The 21,681-nt window shown below is 40.0% G+C and overlaps 1 protein-coding gene across 1 annotated transcript in view; it reads right to left on the bottom strand.

The window, feature by feature from the left end:
* The window catches only part of RASGEF1B (RasGEF domain family member 1B), a 455,348-nt gene that overhangs the window by 233,506 nt on the left and 200,161 nt on the right, over positions 1-21,681 (bottom strand). The window contains exon 4 of the mRNA XM_054030192.1: positions 6,283-6,336. Within this exon, the coding sequence (XP_053886167.1) occupies positions 6,283-6,336 (54 nt within the window). The remainder of the gene's footprint in view (positions 1-6,282; positions 6,337-21,681) is intronic.

Genomic DNA, 21,681 nt, shown 5'->3' with positions numbered 1-21,681 from the left:
TGATAGCTGGAGAGCCTATTTTCCGTGTCCATTTGACCCAGCTGCCTTGGCATCTTCCTATTTTCTCATAACACATTCTTCCCCTTTGGCCCCATGGACATGGCTTAGATTAAGTATTTCTATGGAATCATTTCACTTTGAGAGCTGAAAATTCAGACCTTCCAATTTTGGGTCACTCTTAGTTTCCTTTTCATTACATTTTCTTTGACCTCCTCCTCCCCACATTATTACATTGGGACCAGACAGGCAACTACAGTACCAGTCACTTGTTTCTCACTTGATTGTTCCACCCTGGGGAAGTGTCAGTTAGGCTTTGAGGCTATATAATAAAAAACAAACCAGGACTGCTAGCTCCTTAATTACTTTTAACTTAGAGTTGTTTTCACACTCAGGCAAAAGTCTTTCAAGGAAAAAAGTCACTCTCAATGTCCTTAGCAGGTCAGCGGTATTGCCAAATCCAAGCATTCAAAAATCACAAGTCAGGTCTCAAATCAATAAATTGGCTTAAGAAAAAAAAAACCCACAAGATTAAAAAAACAACATGTATCGGGTTTGTTTTATTCACCTTGTTTCTGAGCCTTTAGAGTGAATTTGGGTCAGTTTTTAAGCTTTTCTCTGCAGCCATGAGGGCTAAAATCTGGCATTTAAAAAAAAAATGAAAGCTGGGATTCTCACCTAATCACATGACTCCAGGAGTTATGGCTTTAAGAAAAACATAAAATATCATGAGACCCACAATAAAATTGTGAGAGTTGGCCATACTGGGTCAGCCCTTGATGTCTTTTGTTAGGTTTTTGGAACATTTTGCCACCAAGCCTCTCCCAAAGACAAGGAATGACTCCTGCCTCACTTACCCAAAACAGAACAACTAATGGGTATGCCGTGGTGACATCCCACTCCGCATTAATGTGAATGACTACCACAATCTCGGAGGTTTATACATAAGTAGGGTATCCACGTGTCCCAGACAGGCAAGCATGTCCCTGATTTGGGGCCTATCCCTGTCAGTTTTACAGAGCACAGTGTTCACTCCTGGTTTTGAAAAGCTCAGCAGATTGGTCAACCCAAGGAGCCACTGGACAGCTATGCTGGTGACACCGACAGCGCATATTTAGAGATCATCTTCAGGCCTATCACATATAAAGTGATAGTGAAGAAGTGAGGTTCTTACCCACGAAAGCTTATGCTCCCAATACTTCTGTTAGTCTCAAAGGTGCCACAGGACCCTCTGTTGCTTTTTACAGATTCAGACTAACACGGCTACCCCTCTGATACTTGACATATAAAGTTGGCACCCTCCCTTCCATGAATAGCCCTCTTTCCCTGAGCCAGCCCTCACACACAAAGCACCAGATCCATGTGAAGATGGAGACTCAGGTCCCCATTGCTTAGTCCATTAGACCATGTGGCCTCTCCTTATGGCCAGAAGTCACAGTAGTTGCTTGGTCAAGAAGTTGACTCAGCTGCAGGCAGCCAGTAGGGAGGGAGCTTGCAGCAGCAGTCCCGCTGCCACCAGAGGTGGCTTGGATAGCACTGTCCCTTACAGCTGTGAACAGACTTTGGGTCTTCCCCAAAAATTAAGGGATCTTTGGTCATGGTTCTTACAAAACCCAGCCCTGGATGGTCATCAGGTCTATGATTTTTTCTGGAAAAAAATTCATTGACAAGCTTTCAACCTTAGTGATCAGCATGTACTTGCAGTGTTGCCAACTCCTATGACTTTTTCAACAGTCTTGTAATATTTGATGATTTGATTTAAGATGCTAAAGACAAGCGATTATGTGAGAATCTCTGCTTTTATTTAAGACTAAAGAAATTTCTAGGCCTCGTGGTTGTAGAGAAAAGCTCGAAAATGTGATTGGTACACATGGTAAGGGCTGACAAACCAGAAGACAAATAAAAAGGCCCTAGAATCTTTTGCTTTTAAAAATCTGATTACTTTTAAAGTCACTCTCATTTTGGGGGAGCAGACTGAACGTTTGGGGTTGCAGTACTGCATCAGTTACATTTTCAAGGGTTATAAGATCATTTGTCCAGGGGATGTTGCACGCATGTCTTGAAAAGTGGCACCCACGTGGGCAGATGTCTGATAACTTAGAGGCAGGGTTCAGAGAGGCACCCAAAAGTTCTAATGCTCTTTAGACTGCAAAATTGGGTTGAAACTTATTCAGGCTTCAATAATTTCAAATACCTTTGTGGATCTGGGCCTTAGTTTGTCCTCATTTCCCCATCTGTAAAATGGGGATAGTAACATTTCCCTATCTCACAGAGGTGTTGTAAAGATAAATACATTAAAGACTGTGAGGCACTCAGATGCAATGGTAATGTGGGCCGGGCCATATAGGCAGAGCTGTGTGAATAAGTGATTTTTCAGTTCACTGGCCAAACTGGGGGGGAGGGGTCATTTCAGCATGAATTCATGAAATGTCTCCATTGCCTGAATTTTTCAGTGGAAAAAAAAATTTGTCCAAAAAGTGTCAGCCAACTCTACATATAATCACTTGAGATATATATAGATAGATTTACAGTACTTCTCTCAATTATCAGGTCTGTAAATCTGTCATCAGCCCTAAAACACTATCTGAATTAGACACCACTTCACCTATTTCTTTGTTAACTTGATTGAAAATGTTTAATTTTCATTTTTTTGGTTGAAAAACGGAAAATTTTCTGTGAACTTTTTTCAAGTTATCATATTTAATTTCTTTAGAAATGTTTCACAAAAAGATTTACTATTTTCCAGCCAGATCTACTCACTATATTACAACCAACTGGTAAGACCAGTGCTGTGAAAGTGCATGGGACATCTGTTGTGTGTGGACACAAGGCAGTATTTCAGGGACTCTCTTTTGGTTCTGTGAGTGTACAGTACCTAGCACAACAGGGTTCTCAGCCATGAGCAGGGTTCACAGGCACTACCGCAATACAAACAGAAATAATTATATAGACATTGCAAGCTTGAAGTGTTCCTACACCTTGTTGCCTAGAATCATCAGTACAGAGAGTCCAAGTTGGCATGAAGTAACAGGGAACTTGGTTGCAAGAAATAAGAGTGGAAGGGGAAAATGAAGCCATTATGTCTTACTCTTCACCATCATCAATGACCACAACTCACTACCAGCTGAAGCAGTGGAGAAGGGAACTGAGGGAGCAGGGTGGGGAGGGAGGAACACAGAGACACTCCACTTCAGAACTTATCTTTTCAGCAGATTCCCAGAAACACCTGCCCCATGATCGGTCACCAAACGACTTAGTGGAGTAGTTTCACAAGACTGCCTGTATTCCACTAAGTGAAAATAGCCTCCCTGACCTGCTTTGCAAGACTGCAATTTAAACCTATATATCATCTGCAACTAGACAGATATTTCTAGAGGCTATTGCTGAAACATATCCTCTTGGAATTCAGAATTAACACTTGTACGATACCTCCTGTCAAATATCAAACACTCCTGTAAAATGTTAAGTAAATACCCAGCCATTCACGTCATTGTTTGGGGATATGTTTAATCAGAAAAGCAGTACTCCTCAGGAAATGATGAAACAGCTGATGCTTCCATTGTCCCATTATACTGTGCATTTCCAATCATCTCTTTTCCTGAATGAAGGTAACCCCGTCTTTGTGAGTGAAACATCCTCCATGTAAATCTAAAATGAACAATACATTCAACAGGCTAACAGGGGATGTGGCACGCTCTTGTGCAAACATGTATGTCCTTGACATACCTGCTAGACAGGGGAGAGCCAAAGCAAAGGTTTAGATCAAATACATAAAATAGCCATTAATATTTTATGGAAATTCTAGGAAAACATTTCATAAACAGCACTGTTCAGATCACCTGACTTCATCAAACTGCTGGGTAGCCTAGACCAGAATACATTATTTCTCTTTACTCTATCATCGAGTACATTGTAATAAAATTGTAATAGGTAATATTAGCACCACTCTGTCACACAGAATATCAACTGACAAATACTGTACAGATGTTGTCTGGCACTGGGAAGATACTGTCGGAGGTCTGGATTTTCTCTCATATAATCTCTGAGTGGAGGGCTGATTGAGTGAGCTGTTTTACTATATTTAAATAAAATCTATACATTTTGGCACAGTGAACAAATTTCCAGTTACTAAATAATAATTCTGATTAACGGGGATGGGATTTGACCCTGATTCAGCAGCGTGATAAAGCAAGCGTTCAACTTGAAGCATCTGCTTACATTCATCATTACTGAGGCAAAGACTGAAGCAAATGCTTAACTTCCAGCATGTCCTTAAGCTTCATTGACCTCAGTGGACCTTAAGCACATTCAGTGTTTTGCTGAATCAGGGCCTTATTTAGGATGGTTCCATCCCATGCAATTTGTTTTCCTCAACAACAGTGAATGGCTGAGACAGTAAGACGGATGAGTGTAGAACAAATCATAATGGGAATTTATAAATAGCACTTTTGCTGTGTCTTTATGTTTTATAATAAAGTAGAAAAATGCAAATGTTCCTTGAAACAACAAAAATACCCATCAACTAAGTTAATATGGCCTCCTCACTTATTGATTCCTCTGGCTGTTATTACTGTACCTTGTCTTTGAAATCCACTTAATAGGGTGCTCTGTCACCAGGAAATGCAACAGAAGCCAGACAGGGAGATCTGATTAGTTGAGGAATTCTGTAGCACACTGGAAGTGTGGGGATAATTTAGAATATAATTACTCATACTAGCATTTGCCCAGGACACCACAGCAGACAGTCATCACAGAGAGAAGAGCAACAATTGAATAGGCATAGAGGTCCGGTATAGATCCACGGATGTCAATGGAGCCACATGGATTTACACCAGCCGGGGAACTGGCCTAGATCCTGAACTATCCTCTCATAATTACAACTGGTCTCTCTAGGTCAATACTGGGGCATGTTGGCAGGGCAGTATGAGAAGCCTGTGCTACTCCTGCTGCCTGTGCTGAACCTGAAGATTGGATAAAACGAGGAATTCAACATTTCACTAAAATCCCCCTTTTTCCTTACGATGACAGATCTTTTTATATGGCTGAGGATTATAAACTAGAGTCTTTCAAACAGATGGCACACATACAAACTGGACAGTCAAGTGAAGAGACGGGTATCCAGAAAGGCCTTGAGGAACAGCTTATATCCATTATTAACACTTCATTTGAATCTACATAAGTCAAATGAAAATTTCAGTAATGGTATTAACAAGATTTGCTACTGTGAGAAGTATTCCTTGCTGCCAATTTTTCCCGGAATACCAGGAGTGACGGAACATCAGCAAGGCAGAGTTTTTACTAAGCCTTAAGAAGAAGCAGGCAGATATTACAAATGGGTGAGCTGGTTCCACACCTGCTTTTCCTTATCAGTAGATATCTAAAATATGTTCAAGTTGTTGAGAGTGGCTAGTTAACAGCTAGTTAAACTTTAGATCAAATGGTGGACTAAAGAGATCATAGGACTCTACAGCCCAAGAAGCTGTTGGACAGTATGGGTGTTCAGAAACTATATGGGGTATGGCTACATTGCATCTGGAAACAAGCCTCCCAGCCCAGGCCTACAGCTTTGTGTTTGAGGGGCTCAAGCTAGCATGCTAACCATAGTTATGCAGACGCTGCAGCTCTGGCTGGAGCTTGGGCTCTCAGGCCTGGAACATCAAAGCAATATCTACACACTGTTACTTATAGCGTGTTAGCACAAACCCTGCTAACATGAGTCTGTAGACCTGGGCTGGGAGGCTCACTCCCAGATGCAGTGTAGACATATCTTATTGTTACTGGATCTTCTTCCAATAAATGCTAATTAATGTACCAGGAACTTTTTAGCTAAGCAGGCAGAGTGCTTAAAAAATGACCGTGGTGAATCGCAAGCAGATTTTGATGCAAAAAGTTTGATTTGTGTCCCCTATCCCGCCTCCAAAATCAACATTTTGCCATTGTGCTTTTAAAATAATACATTCCAGATCAACGTACCAAAAACCTAAATGAGAGCAAATATCGAATTGCACAGAGACCTCCAAATTTTTTCTAATCCTCTAAAACAGAAGCTGTGACACAATGAGAAATTTGGAAAGTGCCTTTCCACACACACTAAAGACAAAATGAAAGGGAGTTTACCTTTGTTTGAACCACAGCCTGTCACGTTTCCACTGCTGTGTAATGTATTATTTAATTATAGCAGCTGCCTGCTCTCAGGAAGACAGCAGCGTCTCTTGCTAGACCTCTGGAGCTCAGAAGCCCTGTAGCATTCTAAGGAGGAGCTGTAAAGCTGAAAGGTTAACTTACCCGTTTGCGGTCAGATAAGGACTTCTCATTGGCCAAGGTGCTGAAAGTTGTGGTCTGAAAAACAGAGTGTGAAAAATCCATTAACCCTGACTAAACAGTTAAGTGTCATATTCACTGCATGGCAAACACAGAGCTCTCCCCTCTACTGTGCTGACTGCTAACACTTAGAGTCTACTCCAGTGACTCTCAACCTTTCCAGACTTCTGTACCCCTTGCAGGAGGCGGATTTGTCTTGCATACCTCCAAGTTTCACCTCACTTAACTACTTGCTTACAAAATCAGACATAAAATACAAAAGTATCACAGCACGCTATTACTGAAAATTGCTTTACTTTCTCATTTTTACCCTATAATTATAAAATAAATCAAGTGGAATATAAATATTGTACTCACATTTCAATGTATAGTATATAGAGCAGTATAAACAAGTCATTGTCTGTATGAAATTTTAGTTTGTACTGACTTCGCTAGTGCTTTTTATGTAGCCTGTTGTAAAACCGGGCAAATATCTAGATAAGTTGATGTACCCCCCAGAAAACCTCTGCGTACCCCTAGGGGTACACATACCCCTGGCTGAGAATCTAGTCTTCCCATTGATGTACCTCCCAATGCTCATTAAGGGCCAGATTCTGTCCCCTTTACGCATGTACAATAGTACCTTTCAATGCAAATAGTCTCACTGATTTCAATAGGGCTAGTCTCGGGGTCAGGCACTATTCAACATGAGCAAGGATGGCAGAATCAGGCCCTAAAATTACAGTACTTAAGTGTAAAATACCAACAGTCAATAAATAGTCATAAGGACTCTGCCTCAGGAGTAATCCATGGCTCAGAGTTCAGAACCAGTGGGTTTGGTGCCAGTCTTGTAGTTAGTGTGGTTCTCCTACATTTATTACTTTCATGTTTTGCCCCCATCTACAGTTGGCTTATTGTTAAGAGACTTCGCTGACTTTCTCTGAGCAGTACATTTAATCATGCACATATTCATTCATAACTCCAACATTCATAACCTTCATTCAGGGGAAGGATAACAGCATCAGCTTGCCCTTTTCATGGGGGATTCTGGATTCAATCCCATCTGGGACTAATTTAACCCGCAGAGCTTGAGGGCCACATCGTGACAAGGGAGCATGGGACTGAACCCAGGTTGACCTTCTCTCTCATAGCAGGCCTGTCTGTCAGTCAGCTGTACCATTGTCGTATGATCCTTATGCTCTGGGATGTAAAGTAGTCACAGGTCAGAGGCTGAATCCAGACTCTCTGAAAGGGGACAGTGACCTTCTGAGAGGGAAGCTTGTTAAAAATCCCCCAAGTTCTTTTTAGTAAAAGTCCAAATAGGGTAGAAAGCATGGAGGCCATTGCCTAAAAATGGAATTCTCATTGTACTTAAAAATATCACTTCCTCTTCCCATCCAAAGAAATTAGAGCGTTAGACTCCCAGATTTCTCTACCAGCACACGTGACATCACAAGTATCAAACAAAGATAAGCTCATGTTTCCATTCCCTTTGTGTATGTCACTGTGATGTCATTCACGCTGGCAGAGAACACAGGAATACTCAGATTTTATGGAGGTAATTTTATTAAAACACAGAGCTGTTCAAAAATATAATCAGCAATCTATTCCCTTCTTCTTCTCAGAATGTAGAAGTTTAACTTCTAGCAGAATCTCTAAAGATTTAGGATGACTTAATCTTGTGTGGCAGCACCATTTGCCTTGATGTGCCGAGATCTAGATGAAGAATTTACCCTAGGATTCTTACTCCCCTGTCTGGTGCATGCAGACCCAAAATGCTTTTCGAGGGAGAAGTGTAGTGGGAAACATACCCTCTAGCTCTCTTTTGCTGACCTATATACGAAGCAGTTTTTGATGGACACAATAAAAAACAGAGCTGATGAGAAGCCCAAGCTTATTATTGTCCTGAGGCACTTAAAACCCCTAATTGCATATTTCACTAATCACTTATTATTTGTTTAATATTAACATCTAAAGGACTCAATCAACAATTGTGCCCCATTGTGCTATGCACTGAGCAAATATACACACAGTAAGAAACAATCCCTTCCCTGAAGAGCAACATTTTCTAGAGAAGACAGACAAAGGGTAGGAGAAATTGATAAAACATACAAACAGAAGGTGGGGAATTGAGGCACAGAACAATTAAGTGACTTGCTCAAGGTCACACAGGCAGTCTGTGATTGAGCTGGGAACTAAACACAGATCTATTGATTCCCAGTCCACGGCCTTAATCACCTAGAAAGCCTTCCTCTCACCAGAGTCCCTAACACTCACATAATAAATTAAAGAGCATATCTAGGGAACCAAAACACTTTCAAACCCCAAAAGAATTCGCTCTTTTTGACAGCAAACACCATCCTGTAATTCCCAGATAAAAAAAATGTTAAAAAGCAGTTAGATATAAACTACAAATCAGTGACTGTCTGTGGATACAGACTGCAGTATTTGTGCATACAAATCATTTTATATGCAGAACTGTAGAAATTTTAAAGTCATATTTAAGCCTGGTAATGAGTCTGAAGGTGCCTAGACCATGTGCTGGCTCTCTGCACAGGGTTATTTTCACCCTTTGGGTTAGTCTGCAACCAAGTTATAAAGTTTAAGGAATTCTGAATTTAAAAAGGAAGCCCTACAATGAGTGCTATTGATGTTAGGAGTAGTTGCAGCTCATATCCAAGTCTTCAGACAGATATACCATCAGACCGAGGAAGGGCCAAGAAGTTTTGATGAATGATAAACCTCCCTGAAAGTCAAGGAGGGTTGAAAGTCTGGTCATCATTTCCCACGTCTTCGCTCTATGCCTGCTGTGCTTCTTAACATTATACCAATGCCAACAACTTCTTGTGCATTGGAGCATGATGGGACATGAACCAGGGGCCTATTACAGAGCACAAAATTCTCTTGTGAAATAATTTGTAGTGGCAGGATACAGCAACTCCACAAAGCAAGGGAGGTTTAATGTGTCTCAGAGACTGTGTTTTGTCTTGATTCTGACCACCAGGGCCTTTCACAAAATGCACTAGAAACTTTTTGCAAGTGTTTAAATAATCATCTTTATTCCTACTCATACCAGGTCAAATTTCTTTACCGGCCAAATGGGAACAATTATCACTGTAGAATAATATACTCAAAAAACATTGTCTAAAATCATACTCCATGTATAAATGATAAAATTCTAATGCTTTCCAGGGATTTGCGAATACTGGAAATTTCAATTAGTCAAGTGAAAAGCATTTACATGTGTCAGCAGGATTTATATTCCAAACTAATGACAATCTTCTGCATCCTATTTAGTTAATGAAGATTTGGAGCACTCAGGTAATCAAAGGGAAAGCTCATGTGATAAAATGAAAACCATGGAAAAATCATATCTACTTATATCTTCATTGAATGCTAAACATATCTAATAGACCTAATCACCTAATCAAGACATAATATTTGCTCAGTTGAGATGAGCTAGAAATTTATGAGTTTCAAGAGACAGGTTAGACCAGGGATAGTCAATAGGCTGACCACAGGCCAAATCCAGGCCACCAGATGCTACTGAATCTTTTTATTTACTTGTTATCATTATGGTTTTTTATTATTATTGTCTCTGGAGTCTGGACCTTGACTATACCTTGACCAAGAAGTTTGGACCTTGACAAAAAAAAAAAAATGAGTACCCCTGGCTTAGCCTATGGAACAGAAATCAACTGAAATTTAAAATCATTTAAAAAAAAATCTCCGTAGTATTTGAACTGTTTGAACAAACATTTTGCTTAGAAGGGCTAGAAAATAACCACCTCCAACTCCTGAACTCTCAGCTGCATGTTTCTCCCACTTTTAAAGCTTCCTACCTGGTGACTGATCAGAGAATTGGTAATGGCACGTGGAAGAGCTCTTAATTTCTAATGATTTGTCTATACCATAACTTTAGTTAATAAATGGCTAACCAGTTAATTGGCAAACATTTTCTACATGCCAGTTGAAACATACCACAAACATTAGTTTCAAAACACAACAACGTCTATGTCCTATAACAAATATTTGTGAATTTTTGGGTAGCAATACAAATGCATTAGCTAACTTGAGTTAGTTGATAGAACTAGTAAAAAAAATTGAGATTTTTTTTTCCATTTTCAGTGGAAATTTGAATATCAAAAAATTCTGGCCAAAAACTGAAATATTTCAGATTTTGGCGGTGAGGATGGGAGGGGGGGAAGGAAAGGGCACCAAAAAATACACATTTTTCCACAGAAGCAGATAACATTTCAAAAAAACAGTTTTGGTGGAAAATTTCGGCAAGTGACAGAAAATTTTCAACCAGCCTGGTTAGCCGGCAATTAGTTTCTAACAGGCCAATCCAAGGAGCAGTGACGTCAGTGAAAAGATTCCCAATGTGCTTTGGAACAAGACCTAGGTCACTAATTCAACACTGGCCAAGTTTGGGAACTGAATTTCAGTCAGAAGTGTTTAAACATCTGACTGCTATTCAGAGGTCTACACGGAGAAGTAACCGTCTCTGAAAACCCACTATCTCAACCTGAGATTTAAAATACAATATCATCCCTATCTTAAACCTGAATTTATTTTTAATTAATTTCTCTCCCACCTATCCCCTTTTCCACCTCTCCTATCCTTTCAGGTCAGAAAGGCTTTCCTCCCCAGAATAACTGCAATCTGTTTGCACTGTATCAACATTGAATTCATTGGTGTAACCAAGCCATGTAGTCAAACTGTGAGTTCATCTGAGACGATCCCTAGTGTTTTTCCCTTCTGGTAAGATGAATGAGCAGTGAGATGGGAGGAAGGAGAGAAATGGTCTTTTACATTTATTTTCCGCAGTTGAACACTGCTTGTCTGTGCTTTTGGTTTTTTCTCATTTCTTTTTTGTCTCCATTTTGGAGTTTTCTGCTTCAGCTGATGCTGAGTCAGCATCTTTTTACTCTCAAACAGTTTGATAACTCTCTGGAGTTAAGGAGCTAAACAAAACAGAAGTGTTATAGAAGCCAGAGTACAGAGATCTGCATATTCACACAACAGTATTTCTCATTAGCTATACAATAATTATGCAAGTCCCTGTGATCTGATTGGCTAATGACTGTCAACCATTAAGGAACAGGAATATGCACACTGGCTGAGTTCGTATAGTCATGAAAATCAGAGAGCCAGAACCCATCAGAGTGCAGGGAAGTGTGTAACTGCATAAGCACATAGCATTCTGGCAGCAGAATTATAAATTATATACACTAACCGGGAGGGAACTGCAGTTGTGCATCAGTAACTAAACTGATTACTTGAAACAATCACATTTCAGAATAATATAATACCTGTAGCCTCTGTCAGTAGCACCACTGTGAACACTACAATCAATGCCCCATAGTCCAAGATGAGTAATAGATACTGCTGGCCAATCTATTTTCTGGCAAACTAACTCTTTTCACTTTATGATGGTCCCAACCTTGGAGACAACATAATGCTTGCTGGAAGGGAAGGGTGAGCCAGATTCCAAGATGCTTAAACTAGCTCATCAGCCACTTGCTTAATCACTGATGAGGCAGGCCACTTTTGCCATCTGGGAGGTGAACCAAAACATCATGGTTTGGGTTCTGAATTAATTTAAAATCAGTTCACTGGAGCAGACCCATCTTCCAGCATAATCTAACTGAATACTGCTGATAACTTGCAACAAGGAAAGTGCACTGTAATACAAAACTGGATCAGCAGCACACATCTATACAGAAGTGAAAACAATATGCTGGATTATTACAAACAAAAATAGAAACTAATGGATGCCCCAGATCAAATCTCTGAGGTTCCCCCATTTGTAACGTCCTTGGATCAGAGCTCACTTTGCTTTTGGAAAGCAGGTTATGATTTCTTAGGTTACTTCAAAACCATTGTGGAAGTACTATCCTTGAGTTTTGGAGGAGAAATTTATGGCTGACTGAATCAAAGGCCTTCAGCAGATCAATAAAAGTTACCTGTATTATGGCCCTCAACCATTGCCTTAGAGTTCCACTGGTGACTGAGTTTTATTGGTAGAATGAATAGTTCTGAAATCTGACTAAACTAAGAAGCCCTTGCTGCAGCAGAGAGACTGAAACACTGTGAATATTCAGTGAAAACAGTAGGCAGTCAGCAGCAAACTGCTGTCACCTTTAGCCAGTAAAATCTCAGGCCAAAAATTTCAAACTCAGTTGTCTAAAATTAGTCTCAGAATCCAAAATTAGACACCTTAAAAAATGTCCCTGATTTTGAGTAGTTCTGAGTACCCACAAATCCTACTGAAGTCAATAAGAAGTGGAGATACTCCGCACCTTTGAAAATCAGCCCACTTTTATTTAGTTGCCTAACTTCAGACAACCAGCTTGAAAATTTTGGCCTCTGTCTCAGAAAAGTTCCTCCATATTAATCACACTGCACTATGCAGCTCACTCTTTTAGTGGCCAGGAAAAAACAGCAGTTCATTAACATATTTGTTTGTACACATTTTTCAAGCCATTTAGCCAATGAGGGTCAAATCTAGCAAGTTCAGTCAGACCACTTAGGGGAGTAAGGACTACCTCGCATCAATAATAGCCTTTCAGAGTGGAGACATAGGCACAACCAAAATAAATCTACACCGCTCCGTTCTGGTTTACATTCTCCTTTATGCATGAGGACAGATGGTCTTCTGCTTAAGACACTGGGATCAGCAGAGTTGAGTTTATTCCTAGCTCTGCTGTAGACTTCCCATGTGACCTTGGGAAATCACTGGATCTCTCTCTATCCGTTCCCCCTCTGTAAAATGGGGATTTCCTTTCTTTACCTCCCCCTTTGTCTGTCTTGTCTATTTAGACTCTCAGCTCTTTGGGGCAGGGACAGTCTCAAACTATGTGTTTGTATAGCACCTCGCGCAATGGGGTTAATTGGGCAGGGATGTGATACTATAACAACTACTCAGAGACACTGCCAAAAATACTAAGATGTCAGGAAGAAAAGTGATAGCGAACATTATTGGTGTAGCTAGTGATAGAACGTAGCCAGTTCAAGGAGACAAATCACACAGATCATAACAGCATGCACAGGAGGTATGGACTTTTAAAATGTTTTTCTAGTAAGTGTTTAATCTGCAGCGATAGCTAGAAAGGTAACTGTATAAATATGGCACCTTCTTAGTCAATATAGGTCATTCCTGTGGGTCTGAGTCACTTTACTGGCACAAACCATCTTTCCTTCCAATCCCTTTAGATCCTATACAGCTGTGGGCATATGAGCTGGATTCCACTCTGCATCAACAGCACAATTGTTAGGTTCCATAATCTATTACTGGTGATCATGCAAGATATGCAGAAAGAACGTGGACTGATTTTCTAATCTCATCTTGAGTTTTCTGTCATCGGTTAGAAAATTATCCCGACTGTAAACTATAGGGGCTGGGGGGACTGACCTAGAATCCCTGAGAGGATAAAAATGGAGGCCCATAATCTCATTTTAGAGAACCAATTTTTAGCAAAAACATTGGGTGAAATCCTGTCCCCACTAAAGTCAATGTGAGTTTTGCTACTGACTTCAGTAGAGCCAGGATTTCACCCACGGTACTGAGTGAAAATGTAACGATAGGAAAGACTAAGGGCGTTAGATTCTCAACTGGTATAAACTGACTTCACTGTAGTTACCGCAATTTATATCAGCTGAGGATCTTTTCCTCTTTCACAATAAGAAAAATAATGACAAGGAGAGAGGGGATTAGAATGTCTTTGCCATTGACAGCTTTGTGTGAATTGCAATTGTAATGGATGTCTCTTTCAATTCACACTACTCACTGTTGCCAAGATGCTTTCGACATGTCATTCCCCCCTCTTTTCCTTTCATTAGTTAATTCTCTGTGACCAGTATGTACCTGTATATATTCATTGCAAACAAAAACTACATTAATACATAATACAGGCTGATGGGATGAACACCAGGGGCAAATTCAGAGATGATCAAAAGTCATCATCATAATCACTGGCTACTACAAATCGTTTAAACCAAAGCACCACGGTAATGATTGCCTCAAGTCCCTATGTGATGTGTTCTTGTTTAAAAGCCCAGCACTGATGTTGGTGAATGACTGTTAATTTGCCATTATCTCAGCTGCTCTAACTGACAGTTTGACAGGAAATCAATAGCTACACAATTCGACTGCTGGCTGGAAAGAAAAAAAAAACTGGTTTGCCATAAGTGTGCCGAACACATTCCACAATTAGAATACTGATGGATAGGGACCTCCTATTGCTTATCTCCACCTCCTTGAGCACATGGTTGCTACATGTTCCATCTCACTAGGGACCTGTTCTATCTCAGCTGTAAAGGTCTAACAAAGGAAAACACTTAAGGAGTGTGATTGAAAAAGGCATTCTTTTTGGTGGAAATCCCCCCAAAAATTCTGCACATCACTTGGCTTCTGTTCTTACACATCGCAAACACATCTGAGCTGCACCTTGAATGCTTTTAGAGGTCCATGCAGAGATATTCTAACATAAAAAAGAAGAGGTTATGTAGAAGTCTGGTAATCAGAGACTTACAACTGTCGTCTTGACAAATTCTCCTTCAGCAAACTGACCAGCCATTCTAGCTTTGCATACAAAGTAGATCAACAACCTTCTGTAGAACTAGATAGTTCATATACATAGTAACTGAACAGCATTGCTTGAGAACGTCATTGTGTGTTTTAGAAGGTTAAATGTACAGGGCCAAATTCAGAAGCCCTTGATACACAAGTCCAAGTCTTGGGAGTTTCATAAGTATATTTCCTTTGTCAAGAATACATACAGGAACGAAACCAAAAGTTAAGCAAATACTACGTTGTGATCACTCCCGATTGGATAAGAAGTGTGCACCTAACTAGTCTGTACTAAAGCATACTGACATTTTTGTTACCCTAGTCATCACTTCTAGTTGTTTCTTTCATTCACCTGTCTTGCCTTTAAGGCTGTAAGTTCTTTTGGACAAGGATTAACATTTTCTATGTGTTTGTAAGCACCCAGGCACCATGGAGTCCAACTTGGTTGGCCTGTAGGTGCCGCTGCAATCTAAACGATTATTAATAATATTTGATGGCAGAACTTGTCTCAGACTCAAACTATAATTTTTTAGAGTAGCAGCCGTGTTAGTTTGTATCTACAAAAAGAACAGGAGTACTTGTGGCACCTTAGAGACTAACAAATTTATTAGAGCATAAGCTTTCGTGGACTACAACCCACTTCTGCATCCGAAGAAGTGGGCTGTAGTCCACGAAAGCTTATGCTCTAATAAATTAGTCTCTAAGGTGCCACAAGTACTCCTGTTCTTTTTATAATTTTTTAAACAGCTCCATTACATTTTTGTTACCAAGGATGACTAGTCCTCTGCACCCTTCAACAACTAAATATACTCTATATACTCTGAGATATTAAGGGTGTTGCGGACAATGACAAAAAACTTGTAGCCCTGAAAGCTTTTGAGCCAGTTTTCTAAACCCATCTAAGTTTATAAAACTTCCAGTTCAATAGTTTATCCACCAGATGGGATTGTACATCAGGACTACATGACAATATATTCTTAATCACAAAGCATTTATCATTAAATACCCATGTTCAAGGATATCACACAGGGAGGATATGGCTCTTCATTCTGTCCAGTGGATCACACTCCAGCAAATTGTTTAAAACCCTTTAGGGGTGTGACTGTCCAGGAAAGCAGCTGGCAAGTAATGGTGCTAAATAACCTGAGTTTTGAGGCAAACGTGCATGTCACAGATGTCTATAAAGCATCTACTGCTAAAACAGTCAGCACATTCCAATAAAGGGGGGGGGGGAATTAAATAAATAAATGACAACCCAAAAGAATATCTCCACCTCTAGTGCATCATTACATAATAAGACATCCCCAGGCTCTTTGTGTGTGCAATTAAAAAAAAAAAAAAAGTCCTGTAATACTTGGCAGTGCTCCCTCTAGCATTTCACTTTCCTCATTTCTGCTTCTAGACTCTCACTTCTGTGCCATTTAGGTTTTTTCTTCAATAGGAAAGGAAGTGTGTTCTGGAGTTAGCTAAGAGAAGGTAAAATCCTACTGAAGACAGGCTGTTTGTATATGAGTTAGCAGGTCCAGGTAAACCCCCATCTCTCCCATAGTCTTACTCCACCTAACTCATGTAGAAACTACAAATAGGCTTGTCTTCACTATGATTTTACCTAGTCTTAGTTAGCTTGGGTTAAGAACGCATCTTTTTTCCTAGTAAAAGCACACGCTGATTGTCTAATTCCTTAGACTGACCTTTGGGTCACAAAGGACCTCTCTATAGTCAAAAATTAAGAGCTGGTTGAAAATATTTTCATAAAAAAAATTCACAGTAAAATGGGTTTTGATCTCAAGTAAATTTCTTGTGGAAAAATATCGCTATTAAGATTTTTAAAAAAATTAATAGGAAATTTCTAAATTAATTGTTTTGTTTCATATAAACTTGCATTTTAGGTTGAAAAACTGAGAAGAAAGGAAAACCAAAAAGCAACAAACATTTTCATTTCATTTAGTTTCAAAATTTCCCAAGAAATATCCCCCCAAAATGTTCATTTGTCATGAAAAAAAAATTTGGCCAATGTTTATTCTTCATAGACACCGTCTCTGACACTGTCTCTCTTCTAGCAATGATTCCTATCATCCAAAATAGCTGTCTTAGGGAAAGGTCACCACCAGCCTGGACAAGCTAATATTGTTCCATAATAAAAGCAAGCCACGCAGCCATTTTAGTAAAATTTTTGTGGAAATTTTTCAACCAGACTTACGAATGACCGTGTTTTAAGCATGACATCAGAACAGAAGCATTGACTGATTATACTCGGAGGGCATTTCTAGCACCTTCTGAAAGCTGCATTAGTTCCTAATCAACTATCTTTTTATGGGTGTCATGCACGTAACATATCTTTCAGGTTGCCACCTCTGAGCACAGAAAAACTGGTTGGTCTCTGGGCAGGGCCAGGTCCCAGATCAGGGGGAACCATGGGGAGTGGATCAGCTCTCGGAAAGTTATGCAAGACTTGGAGGGACACAGGGGAGGGGCAGGGGCACCAGTTATCCATTGGCTGGTGCCTGCTCCAGTATGCCGCATGCACACAGAGCAGGACCCAGGTGTCAGCTGGGCGGCCCTGGTGAACTCTTAGCAGAGACATGTGTGGCCAATAGTAAAGATTGCAGTGTGTGCAGACACATGCATACAGCAAAAAAATAAAATAAAAAAATTAAAAGCTCTGGAAGTTATTTCTTCTGACTGGCAACCAGCAAAGCACTAGAAAAACCAGCCAGATCAGACAAAAATTGGCCAGGTAGTAACCCTACACACATGGTAAGTGATTTTCAGTTTTGAGCAAATGGGACAATAAACTTGCTTATTAACTAAGCAGCATCTGAATACTTCACTCAGAAATAAACATTAGTTATTGCCAACCTATCCCTACCTGTTACACACAGGCTTACGGGAATGAGCCAGCCAGCCCTTGAATGCGTGTGAGAGGGGAAGGATGCAGCTAGCAGCTCTTGAAGACACTGATGGGGAGCAGTGGGTAACAAGGTCAGGCAGTTCTCAGAACTCAACTCCAAACAAGACATACCCCAAACACAATCCCAATAGTCCCACCCCACATGTCAATTTAGCCTATTCACCCAACCGTAGTGTTTACACTATCACATTCTCCTGTTATACTCTTCATGTTACAATTAGATTTCCACAGATTAATGAGGTAACAGAAGAAAATCAGTAGAGAGAAAGAAAGATTTAACTATCTCTAACCTGGCAAAAAGAAACCCACCCTGTAATGATGCCCAGATCCAAAATCCTTTCAAGTTTCCCAAGGTTCGGTACATTTTAGTTCAACTTGAACTCTTTTCAGGGGGTGTTATAGGTTACTTGGGTATCGGAATTAGATATCACTGCAGGATTCTTTGCTCGTGACAAATGACTGACATTTGGTCCTATCAGGTGAACCTGTATCTTTCAATGTATACAGGCACAGCTTATGGTAAAGTATTAATTGAACTGAATCTCTGATGTTTGGTAAAGCTTGAGAGGAAATTTCTTTAAATTAGCAACAGAAAAAATCGGAAAGACCATTTCCAAGGCAGTAGCTATAGTAAACGGCACGAGGTGCGCTGATTCAGGCAGGCCTTTTAACAGGTCACTTTGTCAGGAGAGACTCGCCTTTATTACCACTTTTGTTAACTGAAAATATTTCCAAAACCGACTGCCCATAAATTCAATCAACTCAGCTAATACTTTAGTCAAAACACAACAAAAATTAACCTGTTAGACTTAGACAGCAAAAGGTATGGCTCCTGCAGCCATGATCTTGAGTAACACTGTAATTCACCCATTTCATTGCATGTACCACCATTTTTAAAAACGTGGTCTGTACAAGATTCCATCCACAAAGATCCAGCACTCTTTGAAGTCAGTTTGATTTCGTGGGGGTAGATAGTTTTCCTGAGAGATGCTAATACTCATTTAAATAATAATGACCAGCAAAAGTGACCGATACATGGCAGTTAATGTTCAGCTCAAGTAAGAGTTTGTTCTGTAGACTTCAACCAGTACCACTTTACCAGCTGCCAGGAATTGGCCCTTGTGGTGGTCACTACTTTATATTCCACCTCAAATTAATAAATTAAGAAAATATGAACTTGAAGGAATCAACCACCATGTTTGGTTTAATTTATTTTAAAGTCAATTAGTTAAAATTTGATGCAGATCTTGCCATTGAATATTTATTTATTTACAGTACCAGGCTTATCCTAGCAGTTGTATTTCATACATACTGCTCTCTGTATCTTCAGTTGAATTTGACGTCTTAGAATTCCTGCTATCTATTGCCAGCTGTACACTTATCATACATGAGAGTCTACACTCACAGCGGTGAATGCAGGGTTTTTATGCAACCGTATCTCGATCAAGGCCAAAGGTTTGGAGTTTGGAGACAAAGGACAATTGGGGGCTCTCATTTTTCCTTTCACATCTTTGACCTGCAGCAGTTTAGGCCTCCCCAATTCATTTAATATATCAATCTTCCCAATTCAATGACAAGCAGGTGTTTTGGGCATCATCTAACTGCCAACTATCATCTTTAGAAAAGTAAGCTAAGGCTTGAATGAATTAGAGTTGTCATGCTTTTGTTCTGAGACAGGGAAAGGCATTCCCCCCACCCCATCATTCAGATACTGAAAGAAAACTACAGGATTGTCTCCTTACACTAGCCATGTGCAGATCTGAAAGTAAACCATAAACTGCAGTTGTTAAACTCCCCTTTCAGATTGCCTTATCCTTCCTGATCAGCCTTGCTTTGTTCCATTACAGACCTTTTTATCCCAGTGACCCTCATTTTCAACTGACATACCGTAGTCTCAGAAGAGTGCTAGCTACAATCCATAAAAGAAAAGCTTGGGTTCTATTTTCTGATTCAATGTTCGTGATTGAATAATGTTGAAAGACAGTGCTGCTTTTTTGAAGGTGGGATCCTTTCTCCTCCTGCCACGATTGAAGAACCTCCACACGGTACAGATTTTTCAGAAGAGTCACTACTCTATAATAAATAGCAGTGCAGAGAATATATAGCAAAGGCTGCATTGTGCCATCACAAAGCAGAGCCAGGAATCTCAGCAAAGCGCTACAAATATGAATGGTATTGTACTATGTTGTATTAGGAATGAACGATGCTAATCTTGCAATAAAATTGACCCTCATGTAAATATACAGAAGATGGTGAAGCAAAGAGGCTATGTCAATTGTGACATTAGTCAGCCACCTGTTATTTCCCACAGACTCTAATTTAAGAGGTGGTCCCATAATGTTTTGCCATCGATTAACCCAGAGGCTTTTTCCTAAATAGATTTCTGCCTGAAGAGTTAATGCATAGCTTAGCATGCAAAGATAGTGGTACCCACTCCAAGTGCAAACAGAACTTACCCTCCATTTCCAGATCAATAGGAGTTCAGATATTAGTGGCTTACAAAACTACACCCCCAACATGTCATTTTAATCAGGTCACCCTTGGACACACATGAACTAATTCTATGTAGATAACAGGCTATTAATCCATTGAAAATATTTACATGTTATTCACAAAGTGCCCCATTTCTACTGAAATCAAAATGACAAATCCTGTTACATCACCATTTAACCAGATGCCTTAAGGGTCTCAGAGACTGGAATGAAAGGATTACATAAGGATTTTTTTAAAAAGATTCACAGTAGAGGAAAATGCCTGGGAGATCATTAAAGTTTTCTTCCAGATAGCATGCATGGAATCAAAAAGTTTGGTTTGTTTCATTATTACGGAAGTCAGCCTATTCTGACATCTGAATTGGCTGGCACAAATGTGAATTAATGTTTTCTGCATGCTCCCAGTCAAAATACTCTATGAACTTTCAGAGTGTGCCCTGACCTCAGCTTTAACCTAGAGAAACCACTCTGAGTGGCTGTAAGATGCAATTCAGTGCAGAGACTCCTGGGGCAATTCCCCCATTAAAGGTTACACATTTTTCCTTGCAAAATAAGATCAAACCATCATGCTCATCTAGTGAGTAATGACCACAGCATGCAGCCTAAATGGAGAAAGGTTATGGCTTTACCTGCTAAACTGCAGAAGTTTCAGCATGCTAGATAGCAGCTTTGTACTGGTTAGCAGAGTTTGCTAGCTTATATAGACTGATGGTGTGAGTTAAAAGTTTCACAGGGTGTCAAGATTGCTGCCTGTGAATTATGGCAGGTGGAGTGAAATGAAATAATAGATCTAAAGCCTTTTATTCGGAATTGGAACGGAATCCAAATCCCTTTTTCAGGTTCAAATGAAATATGGTTCACTTTAGTTTCTTTTATTCTCTTTGTGACTCTGCATATCTTGGTTTTACAAACGATCCGGAACAGATGCCAAAATATTGAGTAAGATTAATTATTTGAGGCCTGATTTTGCCACCCTTTCTCATGTTCACAAGTAGCCTATTGAAATCCAGGCCCGCCTCAATCACAATGACCAATTTCTGGAAATGTCATAAGATTTCTTACAAAGTTCACGGATTCAAGTGGTAGCGTAACCATACTTAATGGAGACAATCTGCTGAATCGGTGATACTAACTCTCAGCTTCTATAGTCACATGCTACCCATTGGGCGGCACTGCATGTCATTTGTATAGTTCATAGGTCTCATCAGAGGTCTTCATATTATGCCAGGTCTGAAGCAGAAAACAGCACAGTTATCACAGGTGTGCTGCCTACAATGCCTGCCATATGTAAATCAGGATGGGTGGAGTGCTGAGAGTACGTCCTTTGTTCCCAGAGCAGCTGAAGGGCAGAGGAAAGGAAATAGAAGGAGAAACGTATTGTGTCAAATGAGGTCACAGAGATCCAC

Source organism: Malaclemys terrapin, chromosome 5 (assembly GCF_027887155.1).
Source record: "Malaclemys terrapin pileata isolate rMalTer1 chromosome 5, rMalTer1.hap1, whole genome shotgun sequence".
In the NCBI taxonomy this organism is placed as follows: Eukaryota; Metazoa; Chordata; order Testudines; family Emydidae; genus Malaclemys; species Malaclemys terrapin.
This window is presented reverse-complemented; position numbering and strand designations above follow the sequence as displayed.